A 15,882-nucleotide genomic window follows, 5' to 3' on the forward strand; every position below is an offset into this window, starting at 1 on the left:
CATCCCAATGTGTTGCCAGAAAGCTGTCACTTTATTGCTCAGAGATCTTGATCCCTTGGTGGCCTTCCCCCATTTCCATACAGCTCCACCAAGGATGTAACATTGTTGGCTAAATAGTGTCCTAACTATAGATTAAGGCTTCTGCTATACTCAGAATGGCTGGTCTTCAGGTGTCCAACTTTGTTATCTCTAGTATAACTCATGTGTCTTATTTCATGTTGAACTATGGCAATCTGATGTTTATAGTGGGGTGCACTAGCACAAAGAGAACATGCATGCATATCTGCATAGTTGAGATTGTAACACCAAGCTGTATAGAAACATAGATACTCAGTCATTCCTTAAATCATCTCTCAGAATAATAATCCTGTCTGTCACAATATCACCCAATGTGATCCTATCTGGTGAAACTTGCTCTGGGAAACAGTGGATTCCCAACCAGTGGCTCATGAGTAACATGTTGCTCACCAACCTCTTGGATGTTGCTTACAGTGGTCTCAAAGCAGGAGCTTGTTTTTCAATTCCTGGTTTGGAGGCAAGTGTTGGTTGCATAAAAACATGGTGTACTGCCAATCGGATCTTCCTTTAGGATGTCAGTCCACATAGGGACTACAAAACAGCCAATCATATGCCTTATTTGCCACCCCAGGAACTTTTTCATGCTTGTGTTGTTCTCCAACTATCTTTTACATTTGAATGTTGCTCACAGGTAAAAAAAGGACAGGGACCGCTGCTCTAGATTAAAGATATCTCTGCTATATAGAGAAGTAAACTGCACAAAAGCACAAATCTTTCAAATGGAAATATGTATTTATCAATATTCTGCCCTTTTTTGTTTGTTTCCCACTAATGGCAAGGTCATTTCCTGATTGGACTGTGTGGGAAATATAAAGCTGCTCTCTCTCTATTGACACTTTGCCCTATGGGGAGAGAAAGGCCACATTAGTGTAGGTCAGTCTTGAACATGGAAATGATGAACATGAGAGAAAGTGACATATGGGCAGCTGGTATTGCAGTAAAGCTAAACTGCCACTTTATGTCATATCTCACAACTGCGCATATCCTGGGCAACTATTATCAAAATAGCAGTTGTTAGCATTGAGTTTGGGTGCTGCTATATACAGACATCATTGTGCCACAGCGGTGTATAACTGGCAGCCTTTGCATTTCCTTGAAGCAATCAATATTATACAATGTATAATCTAATTAGAGACCTTTAGTGCCAGCGTTGCATGAAGAACTTTTTGACTTAGGGCCAAATAATAATATTTAGAGTTTGAATTGCATACGACCCTTTTGTCCAGAGGACGAGTAGAAGACAGGTTGCTGGCGAGACTGACAATGTTGAAGCTTCCTGCTGGAAATATTCTGCCTCTACTTTTTTCCCCTTTCAGTAGCTCCGTCCAACATATGGACACATTTGGCAGCATTATTGCAACTGACTTCTTGTATGGCTACATCGAAAACACTCTGCGGGTTGTAGATAGAGACCAATACACCATTGGAATATAGAGAGCACCGTCATCTGCCCTGTCAGCTCTCACTGAAACCATTTTAGCACCTATTTATTTTAGCATCAGCTACAGTGGTGGAACTACCGGGGGAGCAGGGGGTGCGAGCGGGCCAGGGCCCGCACCCCCTCAGGGCCCCCCGGCAGTCCGTGTGCCACTGAGAAATGCGGCCGTATGGAGGGAGTGGGGCCCGGCTGCGCATCACGCACCAGGGCCCGTCCCCCTCTAGGATCGCTACTGATCAGCTAAAATAAATGATTTGCAAAATCAGTAACATGATGGACAAGCGTGCGGAGAAAAACATTAGAATTAGAATTATCTAATAATTCAGAATAAAATAATGGCCACTATACCCTTTAGGGTATACTATACCCTTACAGGTATATAATCTGTTATCTGGAAACTAGTTTTCCAGAAAGTTCTAAATTAGATTCCTTTTCATGCAAATAATTCTAATTTTTAAGAATGATCTCCTTTTACTCTGTAATAATACAACAGTATGATGTACTTGATCCCAAGTAAGGTATAATGAATTCTTATTTGAAGCAAAACTATTGGGTTTCATCAATTTTAGTTGACAAAAGGTATGGAGATCCAAATTTCAGAAAGACCCGTTATCTGGAAAGCTTCAGGGTTCTGAGCTTTCTACATAACATGTCCCATACCTCCCTCCCTCTCTCTCTCTCTCTCTCTCTCTCTCTCTCTCCTATGCATAAATCGTTAATTAGTCCTCTATGGAGAGTGTCATTTATGGTCCTATTTGGCTGCCTAGTTGAGGAATATTTCGACTACATTCTTTTACCTCTTCCAGCTATTCTTAAATACAAAATCCTAATGACAGCCTGATGGACAAACGTAGGACATTATATTCGAGACACCAGGTGAGTGAATAATTCTGATGGGTCTTCTGTGAAAGACAATGGCACACAGGCTAATTTCTAATTTAAGGGGTGTGATATCAAACATTTTAGCGCTGCCTCTAAGCAGGTCCGGACTGAGAATTAAAATAGGCCCTGGCTTTTCAGGTACACAGAGGCCCAATCAGCCCTCATAGAGGCCCAGACAGCCCCCACCAGCCCACTAAATAGTGACTTTCTATGGCACCATATAGCAGCCCCTCTGGCATTTGCCAGACCCCACAGATTGCCAATCTGGGCCTGCCTCTAAGGCTACTATAAAATATAGGGGGCAAAGATACAAATGTATCCATATGTCCTTTTGCACCAAAGTGTTACTGTGTGTTTGTTCACAAGCTAAGTATGAATCCTGGAGACTTTATAGGGGTTTTTTTTATAAGAGGCCAAGTTGATTTTTACCTGAAAAATTCGAGTTTTTGAGGGTATTTTACAGTCAAAACTCAAATTTTCGGTCTTAAAAAAAACCTTTTTTTCTGGATTTATTATGCCCCGATGCTGGATAACAAAAGCTAAAGCTTTATTTACCAGAAGTTGTTTCCAGCTGACACAAGGTCACCCGTTCTGATTAGAAGAAAGGAGGTTCGGCCTAAATATTTGGAAGGGGTTTTTTACAGTGAGCTGTGAAGATGTGGAATTCTCTCCCTGAATCAGTTGTACAGGCTGATACATTAGATAGCTTTAAGAAGGGGTTGGATTGCTTTTTAGCAAGTGAGGGAATACAGGGTTATGGGAGATAGCTCATAGTACAAGTTGATCCAGGGACTAGTCCGATTGCCATCTTGGAGTCAGAAAGGAATTTTTCCCCCCTCTGAGGCAAATTGGAGAGGCTTCAGATGGGGTTTTTGCCTTCCTCTGGTCAACTGTTAGGAAGGTTAAAATAGAGTTAAAAGGTTGAACTTGATGGACGTGTGTCTTTTTTCAACCTAACTTACTATATAGCTATGTAAAAGAAAGCTATTGGAGTCTAGGGATGCCACCTGGCTGGTATTTCACCGGCCTGGCCGTTAAAAATGTTGCTTGATGCCAATGTTATTTATAGGGAAAAACCATAAAAATATAGGAAGGCCGGTATTTTTTTCCAGAAAAGGTGGCAACCCTATTGGAGTCCTACCAACCCCCACTAAATGCAGTGTTCTTCTTGGGCTCAGAGAGAGACAGACTATTCTTCCAATCTATTTCCTCTATGTCTCTGAGCCAAATCCTGCATAGTTGGGACTGTTCTTTGCTTTCACCGTTGAGGGATCAATAGTTCAACTGCATCAAATAAATGTAAAAGTAGAAAGTGGCTTGTCAACATGAAACAACAGGATATAAGGGGGATTTCCAGGATGTCATTGCCCACTATTAATTGTGTCATTCCCCTAATGTCTTCCCATTAAGTTCTAATAAGTGGACAGGAGGACCAGCAGATGTGAGACATTTGTTTTCAGTGTCTAAAGTTGTTCACAGACAGGCTAGGCTGTCTTTTGTGAGATCCATTTGGGCCAACAGATGAAAGAGTGCATGATGAGGCCACACGCATGGTTACCTAAAGTCTGCTGATTTGGCTGGACAGTCCACTAGCCAAGTGTTTCAACAGAAAAGTGCAAGGCTGTGTATAGCTTCTGTCACTTTCAGGACAGTCCATGACCTCACACTGAAATAATTAGACAAATGTCATGCCTGATAGAGCAAAGGATAACCAATGGGATTGCACTGATTGCTTATAGCTTGTTGGATGGGCATGGCTTAACTTATAGAGCCGTCATCCAGTCACCATGGGCTGCTACACTGGAGCAATGTTTGCAAAAACTAGTGGGTCATAATAATGATATGTTTGCATACCAACACCAGGGCAATGGCACATGTGACCATCTCTGTGTTTTGCCTGCAGTTATTTAATTGCCTACTAAAAATGTCAAAAAGGACTAAATTTACTTCCATCCTTCTACTTGCAATCTGGTCTCTTACTGCCATTTCAACAAAGAAAACACATCTACAATAATAAAAGAGCACAAAGTGTGTGAATATTAACTCATGTTATTTCATTATTAAAAAAAAACATATTAAACAAAATGTTTCATTATCAATATAAATGGCTGCTGTATATACCATTTAGCACGTTTTAGATAAAGAGTATAGTATTTACTTTTCAGTGCATGGATAGCGTTTCTCTTGCTCTATAACTAAATTGTCTAGCCAATCACTAAGTACAATGCAGCTGCATATATATAGTTATTAAAGGGGTGGCTTGCCTTTAAGTTAATATCCAGTACATTTCAGAATGTCCTATTCCTGGCAACTTTGCAATTGGTCTTCTTTTTTTCCCTTTTTTTTATAGTTTTTCTCAGTTCGAGTTTTAAAATGGGAAGTCACTGATCTCGTTAGCCAAAAACCTTTGGTCTGTGAGCTAAAAATTGTATTATTATTGTTATTTTTTATTCCTTATATTTATATTCATTTCATCCACTAATCATATTCCTGTCTCTCATTTCAACCACTGCCTGGTTGCTAAGGTAAACAAGACCCTAACATCCAGAGAGCTGCTGAAATTCCAAACTGAAGCGCTGCTGAACAAAATAGTGAAATTAGGGAAAAACCACAAAACAATTAAAAAAATGAAAACCCAATTGCAAATTGTCTCAGAATATCAATGTCTATGCCCCACTAAAAGTCAAACTGAAGGTGAGCAACCCCTTTAGGGTCAGGGCACACGCTCAGATTCGGGGAGATTAGTCGCCCGGCCACAAATCTCCTCTTCTTCGGGGTGACATCTCCCCGAACTGCCTCTCGCCGGCTAGAATGTAAATCGCCGGTGGGTTGGCACTCGGAGAGCTTCCTTTTCTGAAGTTTCCTCGTGAGGCAACTTCGGAAAACGAAGCGTTCCAAGTCTCATCCAGCTGGCAATTTACATTCTAGCCGGCGGGAGGCAATTTGGCGGAGATAAGTCGCCCCAAAGAGGAGATTTGTCGCCGGGCGACTAATCTCCCTGAATCTGAACGTGTGTCTCTGACCTTAAGCACACCAAAGTGAAAAGCTGACTGTGGATTTATGTAACTGGGGCTATCATACCTAGTAATAAACTAGCTGACCCCCTCACCCCCAACACACACACACTATTTCCTGCATATGGCAACATGACTCAATATCTCCCAAATAATCTTATATATAACAGACTTTGTGCAACTCGTAGAAGACAGAGGTTACTTGAAGCTCATCTCTTCTGCAAGCTGGTGGACACTCTGAGTGATGTTAGAAAGCTGCTTCCAGGCTTCTTTCTGCGAAGACTCCTTCACATCCCTCCGAAGCTGCAGGCTATTCATATCGTAGCACAAGCTGTCCACATGACCTTGCATGCGACGGATTTCGTTATCTCTGTCAGCAATCTGGGAATAATAAAGACATTTGTGTTTTCTATTGCACTAAGGTGATGGTGCGTAGAAGTGGGTAAAAAGGGAATTCATTGTGAGCTATGATGATGAGGCATGAGTCACAGTACTAGAAGTCATTTATTCTATCTTTTGGAGGAAGTGAAAGATGAAATAGACTAAATAGGGTCTGATTTACTACTGCAAGTGCCAGGCACATACTGTAAATACCATATTGAAAGCAGTTGCACCCATTCTGCCTTGCGCTGCATTTATTAACATGGGTAAAGTGCAGGGTGCATTTTGTGGAATTGCAACTAATAGGTGTTCGGCCGTGTGCTTTTATATGATCATGGAACTCCTTGTGACTAAAAGGGATACTGTCATCAGAAAAAATGTTTTTTTCAAAAGCATCAGTTAATAGTGTTGCTCCAGCAGAATTCTGCATGTGATTTCACAATACAGATTTGAGTATATCACAAGAGATCTCGGTGTTGCTGGTCTTACAGACATTATACATTATCACATCAGTACTTGCCCCAGTGGGCAACATGCACACTATGTTTTTGGAGTTTGAAAGGAAAGTGGAACTCCAGAGCAGCTATGCTCTAATTGCTATGCCACATTGCTATGCCTTTGATCCATATTCAATTTCATAGTTTTTTGTCCCTGTTTATATTCCTGGCTCCTTAGTTCTCGCGCTCAAGGTTCCTGACTCCTGCTCCCAGTCCTTACTTGCCTTCCCTCTTGTCCGCCCTTTGCTTGCTTCTGTGAAACTGACCTTTGCCTTGCTATGACTATTTTCCTTATATGCACTGTGCCTTTGGTCTGTAAACTCCAGCCTCGCACCATTCTTTGTAAATACGTCCACCACCCTTACCTGCCCTTCTGGGCACTAAGACTTGTCATCAAACAAATAGTCAAAGGATTCCCGAGTCTGGGTCCCAGAGTGCTCCCTGGGTTTTGAGTCAACTCATAATACATAAATTGTTTAATTATTTGTTTTACAAATAAAGGAAAGGTTAAAAGTAAATAGGGTCAATAATTAGGTTTGTTGGCAAATAACATTCACAGAGTTAATTCCTGTTATCCCTGGCACGTTGTGTTACTACCTGCCTTTAAGGCACATAGTTGTAATTCCATTCCAAATACGAATTCTCTCCAAAATGTCTGAACTGGTAGTTACTTTTGGTATGCACAAAAATCACAATATCTAGCTCTTATATCCTTGGACATTTCCTTATTATTGACTAGCAGTCTAAAGTATCTTTCCTTCTGGAAATGTAATAATTGATCTCAGTGGGCATGTTGTGTCTGCTAGGCCTAGCACACTATAATTTTGAGGTCCAGCATTTAAAAAAAAGATTGGGGACCAGTATAGACATTCCTTTACAGAAGTGGAGCAGACATTGTTAGTAACTCACCATGGATCATCTCTGGAATTTCAACACACAGTATGCAATAAGACTTATGGGCAGATTTAGCAAGGGTCGAAGTGAAAATTTGAATTTCGAATTCAAACCTTTTAGTTTTTTTTATGGCCAAAACTATCAAATTCGACTAGGGAATTCTTCTGAGATTTATCATACTCTGGCCGTTTACAAACTAAAATTTGACTATTCGCCACCTAACACCTGGTGAATTATGGTTTTAGTCAATGGGAGACGTCCTGGGATCAATTTGGAGTTGTTTGCTGCCTTCCTGACATTCGTGTTTTTTTGAGAGAAAAAAACTCAAACCGAGTTTTTAAAACTCAAATCGAATTTGATTTTAATTTGATTCGAGTTTTCGGGTCAATCCTATTAACCCGAGTTTCGAAAAAATTTTTTAATAAATTTGATTGGCCGAATTTTTGAGTTCATGGGAGATTATGGGAGTTTTAAAAAAACTCTCATGAATTCGAAATTCAACCCTTGATAAATCTGCCCATTACTGTTTTATGTGATATTGAGATGTTATCTTATTATAAAGAACATCATTCATGTATATTTATTAGAACTGGACTTTATTTATATATGATATTAAGGTACTACGAACACTTACTATGCATATTAATTGTAATGGGATTTTATCCCTTATTATAATAATTTTATCACAGTTGATACCGCTTTTCCATTGCAATTATTTCAGCGGATTGTTGATCAAAGTTGCCCAAAGTTGCCTCACGAGGAAACTGCGGGCGGCTTCTGAAAATAAATCGCTCCAAGTGCCATTACATCTGCAATTTTCATTCTAGCCGACGGGAAGGCAGTTTGGGTAGATTAGTCGCCCTGAAGAAGAGGAGATTTGTCGCCAGGCAACTAAGCTCCCCGAATCTGCCCGTGTGTCTCTGCCCTAAAGCTGGCCATAGATCCAAATATCCGACTTCCCCATCTCCCGACCTGCCACTAACCATTCTAATCAAATAAAGTACAAAAGAACAGATCAGCCGATGTTCTGCCCCTGAGAGCAATTGTACGAAAGTTATGTCCAACAAAAGCTGGTCTCCCTCTGAAAATCGTACGATTGGCAATACACGCAGAGATATTATCAGCAGCGGACACAAATCTTTTAACCTGTCCGATCGACCAAACGACTGATCTCAGCCGGATGAAAAATGTCGGGACTCTCCACACGGTCTGAAAATCGTACAAATCCTCGATTCGTACGATAATATCTTTGCATCTATGGCCAGTTAAAGAGGAAGGGAGCACAGCTGGTAGTCAAGATTTAGCAGATTAGATGGGGGGTGGGTTTTAATCACCTTAATGCAGTTGCCTTGGCCGGAGCCAGCTCTGGTTAGTCAGGCTTTTCATTTGATGTATAAGCTTTTGATCTGGGAACCCCTGGAGCTCTTGGTCCTACACAGTTTTCCTAGCCCCAATTATTTTAATCTGCCATGGGCCTAAAATGGCCCAACTGATTCCCATAAAACAGGTCACACAAATGAAATTGCTAAATTCCAGTATTTCCTTCTCTTTTCAAGTACAGGTATGGGATTTGTTATCCAAAATTCTCAGAGCCCGGGTTTTTCCGGATAACTGATCTTTCCATAATTTGATACCTTAAGGGTTAGTCCACACGAGGAGATTCGTGGAGATTTAGTCGCCTGTGACTAATGGCCTCTTCTTCTGGGCGACTGCCTTCGTGTGTCTTCCTGCTATAATGAAAAGTCACCTGCGCTAAAGCACACACAGCGCTGCGTTTTCTGAAGTCGCCCAAAGTTGCCTCACGTTAGCGCAGGCGACTTTTCATTATAGCGGATGGGAAGACACACAAAGGCAGTTCGGGGAGATTGTCCCCCAGAAGAAGAGGCGATTAGTCGCCAGGCGACTAAATCTCCCCGAATCTCCTCATGTGGACTAACCCTAAGTCTACTAAAAATCATGTAAACATTAAATAAACCCAATAGGCTGATTTTGCTTCCAATAATGATTAATTATATCTTAGTTTGGATCAACTACAGGAAATCATTTTTGAAAATGGGGATTATTTGGATAAAATGGAGACAGCCTTTCTGTAATTTGGAGCTTCCTGGATAACAGACCCCCATACCTGTACAATAATATTATAATTATCTTTCCCTGATGAGTGCTATGATTATAGTATCATGTTGCCACTGTTACATTACATTTGTATTATGAGGATTGTATGGAATAATTTATTTCAGGCATATGATTCACTGCAATATGATGTGGTCGAAGCTGATTTAGAATTGACAAAAATGTGTTGGTAGAGTGGTTGAGGGATTAGGGTGCTGCTAGTGGAATCAGCATTATTCAGTGTGCCTCTGCTATCATGCTGGAATTCTTGGGGGAAAATGCAGCATTTTAGGGGAAAAAGGTGAATTGCATTTGTTTTATCCCTTTGATTGTAAAGAAGCCCTATTATTCAACATCCAAGCAATTTGTACCTCTGCAATTTTAAAATATCCTTAAAATGACCCTAAGACAATTGAAATTTTAATAGCATAATAGTTAAAAGTCGTAATACGCAAAGGAAGGAGATCAAAGAGGTTAAATAAGCCCAACTAAAGCAAAACATCTATGAAACAGATTTACAATAGGGATTTTTCCTAAGATCATTTTGCACTTAAATGGAGTCTAGTACTTGTCTGTTACACAAGTCATTGGGGTCAGAACCTGTTTATAGAGTATCATTATTAAATGTAAACCTGCTGCAAGATTGCACTCTTTTAAGGGATTGTTCACCTTTAAATTAAGCACGATGTAAAGAGTGGTATTCTGAGACAATTTGCACTTGGTCTTAATTTTTTATTAATTCAGTTTTTTTAAATTATTTCCCTTTTTGTTCAGCAGCTTTAAATTTCAGCAGCTCTCTGGTTGCTAGGGGCCAAATAACCCTAACAACCAGTTGACAGTTTGAAAGGGAGCCTGGGATATGACTAGGAACAGGCCTGAATAGAATGATAAGTAATAAAAACACGGAGCAATAGTTTTTTGGCTTCTGGGTTCAGTGACCCCCATTTGAAAGCTTGAAAGTATCAGAAGAGCAAGGACTAAATCTTTAACTACCGCTTTAAGGACTTTCCGGAATTTCTAAAAAAGAAAAATCAATGCTAATTTTATGTGTGGGGGAAAAGGACCTCAAAAGAGTACTCTAAATGCATTTCTTACTCTCCCTAGGGACAGGCCATATCTCAGATGAGTGCCATTTCTAGCCTTTTGGTTGACTGTAAGACCATTAGCATTATAATCCTTCCATCTGCTGTCAAGGTGTGTCCTGACTAAGTACATCAGTGAGTTGTACAGTCGCTGCATATTTTCTTGACTAATCACATCACTAGAATTGCTGCATACTAGAATACTGGGGTTATCCTGTTCACATGTGATTTTCCACTTGAATACTGTATGTTCTTTATAGTGGGAAAATGACCATACCTTGAATTCTTTAGGTTATATTCAGGCCTGGACTGGCAATCTGTGGATTCTAGCTGATGTAAGATTCCAAATACAGTCGCTTTTAAGTTGGACTGTGGGGGCTGCTATGTACAGGTATAGGATCCTTTATCTGGAAACCTTTATCCTTTATCTGGAAACTCATTTTCCAGAAAGCTCAGAATTACGGAATGGCTGTCTCCCATAGACTCCATTTTATTAAATATTATTAAAAATTATTTCCTTTTTCTCTGTAATAATAAAACAGTACCTTGTACTAGATCCACACTAAGATATAATTAATCCTTATTGGAAGCAAAACCAGCCTATTGGGTTTATTTAAAGGGATTCTGTCATGATTTTTAGGATGTAGTTTTTATTTCTAAATTACACTGTTTACACTGCAAATAATTGAATCTATAATATAAAATTTCATTCCAGCAAGTGTATTTTTTTAGTTGTAATATTGGTGTGTAGGTGCCATCTCAGGTCATTTTGCCTGGTCATGTGCTTTCAGAAAGAGCCAGCACTTTAGGATGGAACTGCTTTCTGCCAGGCTGTTGTTTCTCCAATGCAATGTAACTGATGTGTTGCAGTGGGACCTGGATTTTACTATTGAGTGCTGTTCTTCGATCTACCAGGGAGCTGTTATCTTGTGTTAGGGAGCTGCTATCTCAGGGGTGCCCAAAAGGTCGATTGGGATCTACTAGTAGACCTTTAGCTGGTGATTAGTAGATCACAGAGGTTACATAGAAAATACTTAAAATAGTAGTATTGTATACCAATATACTTTTTCTCATAAATTAATATTTAAGTTATATTTTCCATGGAACAGAATGCTAACAATGCTTTTATGGATGTAGATCAAAATGGAAAAACATCACTTAAAATAGACCTTGCATTAGTAAAGTATGGTTATCCTTCTCTGGTTACCTTCCCATTGTTCTGTTGTTAGGCTGCTGGGGGGGGGGGGTGTAATATCACTCCAACTTGCAGTACAGCAGTAAAGAGTGACTGAAGTTAATCAGAGCACAAGTCACATAACTAGGGCCAGCCGGGAAACTGACAATATATGTCTAACTCTATGTCAGATTTCAAAATTAAATATAAAAATATCTGTTTGCTCTTTTGACAAACGGATTTCAGTGCAGCATTCTGCTAGAGTAGCACTATTAACTGATGAGTTTTCCAACTATCGAAGGAATATCCTTGGATCAAAAAAACTTAGGAAAGCCTATGGGGAAGGTCCCCATAGGCTAACATTGACTTCGGTAGCTTTAAGCTGCCGAACTAGGGGGTCGAAGTTTTTTTTAAAGAGACAGTACTTCGACTATCGAATGGTCGAATAGTCGAACGATTTTTAGTTCGAATCCTTCGATTCGAAGTTGTAGTCGAAGGTCGAAGTAGCCCAAAAAATACTTCGAAATTCGAAGTTTTTTTACTTCGAACCCTTCACTCGAATTTAGTGAATCGGCTCCTTAACGTATGAAGATCCAAATTACGGAAGGATACTTTATCCGGACAGCCCCAGGTCCCAAGCATTCTGGATAACAGGTCCCATACCTGTACTTGAAATGTCAGGGCCTATTTTGAATCCCAGTTCAGACCTGGTTATATTTATAGCATGGATGATGGTCTTCAAGAACCCGAGGCTGGGATGAGTAGGTGACTAACAGCAGCACCAAATCAAAGGGAAAATGACTGCTCCATGTAGAAAACAAAAATGACTACCATGGTAATGAAATGGACACAGAGTAAAGACTTTCCATTAAAATTACTATATCTTTGCATAGATACATTTTGCTGTGGGGAATTGGAAAGAAATGTCAAAAGAAAGGATCCTGGTTACCCAAAGGCTTACATTGTGATTGCTAGTTATTCTCTGTACTAGTTCATGTAATCCTAGGCAAGTAAATACAATCCTATAAACGAGGATTTAGGCTCAACTCCTCCCACCAAGGGATCTCTAACCCTCTATTAGTAAATTAGATAGTTAAGGCTTTTCTGGCAGAAAAAAACAAACGAGTCCCTATTTATTTTTTTACTTTACCTTTAGAAAATTACTAATGAAATTAAATTAGCCCCTTTTCTAAATAGGCCACAATAGGCCAAGGTGAAAAGGTTTTGGGTATTTTACATGAAATAATTTCCTGTGCACATATACAGCTGACAATGGAGGCTTTTAAAGCTGTTATGAGATACATATAATTTCAGGACACTATGGGGCAGATGTATCAAGGGTCGAATATCGAGGGTTAATTAACCCTCGATATTCGACTGCCGAATTAAAATCCTTCGACTTCGAATATCGAAGTCGAAGGATTTTGCGCAATTCGTTCGATCGAAGGAATAATTGTTCGCTCGAACTATTAAATTGTTCGAATCGAACGATTCGAAGGATTTTAATCCAACGATCGAAGGATTATCCTTCGATCAGAAAATTGTTAGCAAGCCTATGGGGATCTTCCCCATAGGCTAACATTGGCCTCGGTAGCTTTTAGGTGGCCAACTAGGTTGTCGAAGAAATTTTTAAAGAGACAGTACTTTGATTATCGAATGGTCGAATATTCGAACAATTTTTAGTTTGAATCGTTCGATTCGAAGGTCGTAGTCGAAGGTCGAAGTAGCCAATTCGATGGTCGAAGTAGCCAAAAAAACATTCGAAATTCGAAACTATTTTTCCTCTATTCCTTCACTCGAACTTAGTGAATGGGCCCCTATGTTTTTGAAGAGTGGGAATCACTTATTAACAGAACCATAGAAATATGGGAACAGTCGCTTGGATGTTTATACATTTGATTCGCAAATTTGTTTTGTTTTTATTTCTTTCTTCTGAGAGACCACGATCTTCTCGTACGATCGTACGAATTGTCCATCAACTAAAAAGACCAATTTGCCAGGAAAACCAAGGGGAGCTGCCTGCTTGGCCCTGCAAAAATAGATAGATTGCACTGGGGCCGACAAAGATTTTTTGACCTGGCCGATCAATTTCCTAACAGATGTCGGCCGAAAAATCGTAAGATGTACGATCGTTCGAACCCCACTAACCGCACGATAATTTTGAAGGATTGGTCGGGCTTCCCTAAAATCGGTCGTTCGGCAAGAAGAATCGCCGCGTCTATGTTTTATGGGAGCTTTATGTGATAAAAAGTTTCCAGCAAGATCCTTAGCTGCTGACCAGCACATTTAAGTGGTCATCATTTCAGAGGCCCCCAAACAAGCATTAAAGGGGCGGTAACCTTTAAGTTAACTTTAAGTATTTTATCGAATGGCGAACAACTTTTCAGTTGGTCTTCATTATTTATTCTTTTTAGTTTTTTTAAATTATTTGCCTTTTTCTTCTGTCTCATTCCATCTTTCACATGGGCCCATCTAAAAACAAATGCTCTGTAAAGCTAGCCATAGATGTAAAGATCTTTAAAAGATCCAATCGTTATCGTGAGACCACAATTATCTCGAAATGATGGTTTAAATGTACAATGTGTCCATCAACTAAAAAGACCATTTCAGGCGATATTGTCAGCAAAACTGAAGAGTAGCTGCCTGCTTGGCCCTGCAAACATAGATAGATTGCACTGGGACCGATAAAGATTTTTAAACCTGGCGGATCAATTTTCTGACAGATGTTGGACGAAAAATCGTAAGATGTACGATCGTTGGAATCCCACTAACCGCACGATAATTTGATGGATTGGTCGTTCACCAAAGAAGAATCGTCGCATCTATGGGGACCTTTAGGCTACAAATGTAGTGTTATTGCTACATTTTATTACTCGTCTTTCTATTCAGACCCTCTCCTGTTCATATTTCAGTCTCTTACTGAAATCAGATTATGGTTGCTAGGTTAATTTGAACCCTAGCAACCAGATTGCTGAAATTGCAGACTGGAGAACTGCTGAATAAAGAGCTACGTCACTCAAAAAATACAAATAACAAAATAACATTTAATTGCACATTGTCGCAGAATATTACTCTCTACATCAGTGACCCCCAACCAGTGGCTCCTGAGTAACATGTTGTCACCAACCCCTTGGATGTTGCTCCTAGTGGCCTCAAAGCAGATGTTTAATTTCAATTCCTCCTGGCTTGGAGGCATGTTTTGGTTGAATAAAAACCAGGTGTACTGTACAAACAGAGCCTCTTGTAGGCTGTCAGTCCACATAGGGGCTACCAAATAGCCAATCAATGCCTTTATTTGGCAAATCAGCTTCTTTTCAAGCTTGTGCTGCTCCTCAACTCTTTTCGGGACCCCTGCTCTACATTATACTAACAGTTAACTAAAGGTGAAGAAACCCATTTAAATGATTACACTGAGCTGATTGTTCAGCAGACTGAAATTGCATACAGCAGACAGTAAAGCTGGCCATATACGGGCCGATAAAAGCTGCAGACAGACGGAGTCGGCAGTTTATTGGCCTGTGTATGGGGCCCTCCGACGGGCTTCCCCGATCGATATCTGGCCGAAAGTAGGCCAGATGTCGATCGGAAGGGACTAAAAATCCAGTTGGATCGTGGCTGCATCTGTTCGTTGATTGCGATCCGCCCGCCCGTTAGGATCCGTTAGCCATAGTTAGGATCCGATCGTTGGGCCCAAGGGCCAACCATCGCATCAGCCAGATATCGCCAAACGAGCGGATCTTTCCGTGTATGGACACCTTAAGTCTTGTCCTGCAGGCTCTATTAGCCTGCACCTTTGTTTAGGGATAACATTTTTACCCAACAGGTGCCCTTTAACTAGTGTACTGGACTCTTAAAGGAAGAGCCCAGTACCCTGTTGAAAACATTGTTTATTTTGCACAGTCTGCCTATTTACTATTTATTTTATATATATATATATATATATATATATATATATATATATATATATATATATATATATATATATGTATGTAGAAAAATTTTCTGACTAGCACCTGGGTCTCTGCTCCAGTAGGTGTGTGCCGCAGCCCTTTCACATTTATTTATATATATATATATATATATATATATATATATATATATATATATATATATATATATATCACTTCCCCTAGCATTTTAAGTTTTTGACATTCAGGTTTGTCCAAAAGTATCCTATCAAATATAGATTTTCTTAGCGAGGAGCAAATATAATACCACTCTGCAGGCAGAATTGAAGTTGGCTAGCTGACCAATCATTGGGAAGTTACTGCTCTTGGCTCAAAGAAACTGAATCCAGCAATTGCTTGACTGACAATCTGCTGCCCTGGCT

General features: G+C 39.9%; 1 protein-coding gene across 1 annotated transcript in view; it reads right to left on the reverse strand.

The window, feature by feature from the left end:
- Positions 1-5,312: 5,312 nt before the first annotated feature.
- The window catches only part of LOC108719310 (protein CROWDED NUCLEI 3), a 44,983-nt gene continuing 34,413 nt past the window's right edge, over positions 5,313-15,882 (reverse strand). The window contains exon 11 of the mRNA XM_018268093.2: positions 5,313-5,793. Coding sequence (XP_018123582.1) covers positions 5,611-5,793 — 183 coding nt within the window. The 3' untranslated portion in view covers positions 5,313-5,610. The remainder of the gene's footprint in view (positions 5,794-15,882) is intronic.

Source organism: Xenopus laevis, chromosome 6L, assembly GCF_017654675.1.
Source record: "Xenopus laevis strain J_2021 chromosome 6L, Xenopus_laevis_v10.1, whole genome shotgun sequence".
Taxonomy (NCBI): Eukaryota; Metazoa; Chordata; class Amphibia; order Anura; family Pipidae; genus Xenopus; species Xenopus laevis.